We start from the raw sequence: 6000 nt of genomic DNA on the forward strand, positions 1-6000 counted from the left end.
AGTTCAGCTACATTTCCTCGACAAGGGCATTGACATGGGCAAGTAAATGCGGGGCTGCACCGTTACCTTTTATAGTTTATATCAAGTCACACAGAGAGAAAACAACTTTATTTGTAGTGCATGTATATTTGGTGGCTTTACAATCCAAAGTAATTCCACAGGGGTATCAGTGATGCTCATACACGTTGCACCTGTCGCGCCATTGTTCTCGCTCTCAGTTGCTAAGTACCAAAGTATGACAGTGTATCCTGTTGAAAATAACATAACTCTTCCATTCTCAAAACTCCATATATCAAAAGAAGGGTTTTTGGAAGCAATTATTCAATGTGGGCATCAACCCTTTCACCTTTCTGCTCCAGGGGAGAATAAAAAATGACATTAAAAAAATTGGGAAGGCATATGAAAAATACACTGCTATGTCAAATGCATAATTACGTATCACAAAACATTTATATCGTTTGTGGAAATGTATCGTGTTTTTGTGCAATCAGCAAGTTAAACATAGAATGTACAGCCCATTGTCAACCCACTCCTCAATAAAGGCCTCCACACGACGTGTCAGATATTGGGGTTTATTTTTTACCGTACTTCACCACTGGCGAGTGCATTTTGGTGGAGAGAAGAAAGTCCAGTTTCGGTTCAGATATTAGATATCATTCACCACTAATGCTGCCAATAAAAGCTTTCTAAATCATAATGGTTATACTGCGCTTTTGTGGTGCAAAAGTCACTTCACCACAAACATAGCAGAAGTTAGCTGCTATGTTCACACAAGTACGAGGTATCCCTGCTCACTTTGGCTGAACAGAAATGTGTCCCTTTGCAAAATCAAACACTAACAAATAAGAAAGCACGACACTGTATTATTTCTAGAGCTGATATGAGGAAATTTGTTCAGCAAAGGGATGTAAGCCTAGTTATGATTGCATCATCCATGACTTCTAGGAATAGCATGATGCAATTCATATAATGTATGATGCAATACCAGGTTCAGATTGCATCATCATTCATTGTTTTGCTCAAAAAGCAAGTACTGTGCAAACCCAGTCATAGATTTATTCATAGATCCAGTCAAAGATGTATTTTAGTCATTTCTGGTTTAAATTAGATCCCTTCCCTTAAAATGCCCTTATCCTCCGCCATTCCCAATTCAAGGCTCGTATATACTGACCCAGTAGCACATCTTGAAAACTAGAGTCAATCAACAACTTTAAGCATAATTTTCATTCTCAGTCACCCAGAATTGGTAAAGTTGGACTATATTTATTTCGGAGCCATTTTGGATGTAGACCAGTGTAATAAATGGAACAATCTTTTAAGTTCTTTATTTCTATTCAAAATGCATTACAAGTTTAAAAATTGACACGTGAGGTTTGTGACAAATTTGGAAGGCAAAATATCTAAAATCCAACAGTGTAAGTCAACCTCGTTAAACATCATTAACTCTGAAATATCTGTTAAGTTATTTTAATTATGTGTCGATGAAGACTTGTGCACTTATATTGTAACTCTGTGCTGATTAAATCGGTCTTATGTAAACAACAGCAAAGTATAAAGCCCTGGTAGTAAAGGGATTGCACTTGTGGTAAAGTTGTTCAACTGTTTTGATTACATTTATTGCTCAATATGTTTTATTTGGGTAGCAGTGGGAATTTTATTGACAACAACATACGGTATATAAAAAACAAGGGTATTACTAAAATTGTATGCTTTTGTGTTTGTCACAGATGCAAATCGTTTTTTGATTGAGATGGATGTATTATTGAAATTCAAACACCTGTTTCATAAAACACGCATATTCTACAAAGTATTTGTTAAACTTTTTTTTTACATTCCTACAAAATGTATTTCAGAGGCGATACAAATGTAAAAAAAAATTCGCCAAAATAATATGCTCACACAAATTTGCTTGTGATAATGCCAATGTGCGACAAGAAAACACAATGTATTCCTTCTCACCGCGTTTCAGCTGCATTAAATTGAAAAACGGTGTAAAGCTTTTGAAAAATTATACTTTCTTCTGATTTCACAGGAGGCCACGCTTGTCCTCTGGCTGCAGTTTAGCGATGGCACGGTGACACCGATGGACGCCTACAACCCTCGGGACTACGTCCTCTCCGTGAGCTCTCTGGACGAGAGCGCACTATCCGTGCGCTTCTCCTCAGCGGACGGGTGGCCCTCCATCCTGGCCGAGGGCGAAGGCAACGAGCTGGGGGGCCTCCTCAAGGTGGAGCTGCTCGTCTGCAATGGCTGCCAGAAGTCTAAGCGCAGGGGCTCGCTGGCGACGGTTAACGTCAACGTGAGCGTCAGCTTTGGAAATGCCTTCATGGGCACAACTCCCAATGTTCAGTGGGATCAGAGACACCTGCACAATGGCTCGCTCCGGGGCCACATCTACACGGAGCGAGAGGAAGTGGGTGTCAAGCGGGGCGGCACAACGTCTGGGCCCCAGCCAGGCGAGTGGCGGAATCATGGCGTGGGCGACCAAGGTGAGTCTCTGCAGGAGGTCCTTCAGAAGCGGGGAAGCTCCGACAGCCCGCCCGTGGACCCCAAATTTCCGCAGAAGGGCACCGGTGTCAGAAGTGCTGGCGACCAAGCCCAGAGACCTTCCGGCTTGAGCGACCTACAAATCGGGATGTACACATTGCTCAGCGTCTTCTGCCTGGCTATCCTCGTTTTCCTCATCAATTGCACGGCATTCGTCATTCGCTACAAGCGGAAGCAGCTCGTGCCGCAGGCACAGGACGAGATCGGCACGCACTCACACGACTGGATCCAGTTGCGGAACGTCGGCGACGAGCGCGGGAGCCAGGGGGGCTTTGCTTCCACATCAAAGCAATCGGGTGAAGCAGCTGCCGACAGGAAGATGGCGTGCAATCACATCAGCCGAAGCCATCCGAAGAACGAGCTGGTGATCACGCTGCAGGGGATCGATGACGCCATCCGAGAAGGGAGCCCCAAGTCCAAAGCGAGTGACTCCTCTGTTCATCCCCTCTCACTGCAGAAAAAGAGGGTGACGTTTTCAGCCTTCACCACTGTGCACAGTCCAGACAAAATGGCCGAAATAAGCCAGACAATCCCTGTAGGGAAGGAACAAGACATTGAATGGCTGTGCCTTGACCCAGGCTTAAGGGACTCTGAAGAACCACACACTGATGTCCACAGAATCAAAGAAAGTGGATAAGTGCCAAAGACTGCAATCTGAGTGCAGTGAGAAGGCTGCCAATTCTAATCTGCTGACACTTATTACCGGTAATGAGCATTCAGCACAAAACGGGACGTGTTCATTCAGCCCTAGGCAATAATGGATCATTACTTTTCCAGGCCAGAACCATTTGCTGACTTTTAATTTTAACTCTAAAACACCCTTTATTTAAATGGTTACAGCATGTTTACTGTGAAAAAAGTGCATGCTACATAATAAAAAAATTGAAATGAAAGCATAAATAGTCGGTAAAATAAACACTTTAACAAGTATGTATGTTGTGTTGTTATTTTGTGCATGGAAGGAAATATGCAAATGAGCATTGTAATTACTATGTTTTATTAATTGCCTTTATTTTAACAGAGGCACGTTTACAAGTGTACATTAATTTTCATAGCAGCTTTAAAAATGTGTGATAATTAATTTTACCTCGACAAGGCAAAATGCAAGGCTTGAACAAGCACGGAGTGAGGTGTTTTGTAGCAGCTAACATTACATGTGTAACCTTGTGTCCCTGCCAAGTCTCACGTTAAAATACAGAGGAAAAATTTACAAGTTAGTGTTACATGAGCATTGCAATTATCGACATTGTGAATTGTCCTAGGCATGGATTTGTTAACCTTGCAAGTAGTTCATGTGATGCAAGCATGTCTGAGGTATAAAGCAACATGGGAAAACATGTATAATTTTTTGTTTCAAAATACATTATAGCACTTATTCAACGTGGTTCAGCCATGTAAGTTGCTCTGAAATATGTAACCGAGTCAATAACAATTTATAGAACAGCAAAAGCAATTCTTTTTTTTCCAGTATTGCTTTCTGAACATTACAAGACATTATAAAAAAAAGACATGAAATAAAAATCAGATCAAAATTAAATATCTAATTTAGGCTTCATGTACAGAGGTGTCAAACACTTACAGGGAACCTTGTTAAGATAGGCAGCTATAGCTTGAAGGGATGCATGTTAAAATGTGATTGAGTGTACGTACGTACATAAACACTGAGTGGATGTGCTTGTGTTTGTGGTCACATCTAGTTGCAGTTCATAATTAAGATTGTTGTGTATTTGGATTTCTTTTTTTTAAACACAGAGGAAAATTATCAGATTAAACTTGTGTCAGTTATTCGAACAAAATAGAAAGTGAAAGGTTTAATTACATTTTTGTTACATAATGTACCTGCAATTGACAAATGTCCTATCATCAGGGAGTGGGCTTATCCCCAGAACCTCCTTCTTCACAGAGTAATATTCCACCATATGCGTGTGATATAATTTTTAATAAATAATGTTGATCCTCTAGAAAATAAATATATATAGGATGTATTTTCCGCAAGCCTCACTGGTCAAGGTAAAAACCATATTGCATATACACAAACCAATTAACACGAAATTATTGACCGGTTATTTATTTTAAAAAATATCTGTTATGTATATTTAAAAAATCCAGTGGTATAATTAATACCTTTCGTTTTATTGCTAAAAGTAGATTATGTAAATTAATGTAAATATGTTACATGTTTGGCTTTTCAACTTTTAAGGCTTGCAGTCATACATTTGGGCCTTCATCCACGGGTCACATGAGTGCTGTATAATTTAACATGTCAGAACATTTGCAGCACAAGAATGCTGCTCCGCAAGGTGTCCTGTATCCAATCATGAGCATAGATCAAAAAAGCAATAATAATAGAGCCATTCATGGCCACTTTTGATCATATTATATCATGTCACAAGGTGTATGTAATCAATGTAATCTTATCAATATCCAATGGCAGAGCCAGCCCTGTTGCCATCGTCTACAATGACTAAGTGAAAAATAACACTATGTAACACAATTTTTGTTCCTGGATAGTAAGTTATTTCGTAATTGCTTATGCATAAAAAGTATAGAAAATGGCTATTATTCCCCACAAACTTTGCTTTTGTGACCAGGACAGTGATATTTTGAAATGTACTTATTTTAAATGAGAAAACTGGCGAATTTGTATCTTTTCGTTCACATAAAGTAAGAAAAAACAACATATGAATCAAAATTTACATTTATTTATACTTAAGTAATACAAAAATGACTACAAAAGATTTAGAAGTGAGTAGTTTTTCGAGATTTACGATTATACTGTAAATCACTTTCACGAATCAGCCCCCAAATGTAGTCTCCCATCATGTTCTCGTTATACTGTCCTTGGTAGCGGCGTTCAAAGTCCAGTATATCCTGGTGGAAGCACTCGCCTTGCTCCTCTGAGTACGCTCCCATGTTCTCCTTGAATTTATCAAGATGAGCATCAAGGATATGGACTTTGAGGGACATCCTACAACCCATTGTGCTGTAGTTCTTCACCAGTCTCAACCAGCTCCATGTAGTTTTCGACCTTGTGATTGCCTAGGAAGCCACAAACCACTGCGACAAAGCTGTTCCAAGCCGCTTTCTCCTTCCTAGTTAGCTTCTTGAGGAATTAATTGCACTCCATGATCTTCTTTATCTGTGGTCCGACGAAGACACTGGCTTTGACCTTTGCCTCTGACAGCTTAGGGAAGAAGTCTTGAAGGTACTTGAAGGCTGCCGACTCCTATCTACAGCTCTGACAAATTGTTTCATGAGGCCCAATTTGATGTGCAGTGGTGGCATCAGCACCTTCTGGGGGTCCACCAGTGGCTCCCACTTGACGTTGTTCCTCCCCACAGAGAACTCAGTCCACTGTGGCCAGTGCCACCTGTGTTCGTGCACCTTGGTGTCCCTGCTGTCCCAAAGGCAAAGATAGCAGAGAAACTTAGTAAAACTGCCTTGGAGACCCAT

The 6000-nt window shown here is 40.5% G+C and overlaps 1 protein-coding gene across 1 annotated transcript in view; it reads left to right on the plus strand.

The window, feature by feature from the left end:
• LOC144719662 (transmembrane protein 132E-like) overlaps positions 1–3579 on the plus strand; it is a 202448-nt gene extending 198869 nt beyond the window's left edge. The window contains exon 7 of the mRNA XM_078595800.1: positions 2033–3579. Coding sequence (XP_078451926.1) covers positions 2033–3184 — 1152 coding nt within the window. The 3' untranslated portion in view covers positions 3185–3579. The remainder of the gene's footprint in view (positions 1–2032) is intronic.
• Positions 3580–6000: the final 2421 nt, after the last annotated feature.

Source organism: Lampetra planeri, chromosome 6 (genome assembly GCF_965212315.1).
Source record: "Lampetra planeri chromosome 6, kcLamPlan1.2.h2, whole genome shotgun sequence".
In the NCBI taxonomy this organism is placed as follows: Eukaryota; Metazoa; Chordata; class Hyperoartia; order Petromyzontiformes; family Petromyzontidae; genus Lampetra; species Lampetra planeri.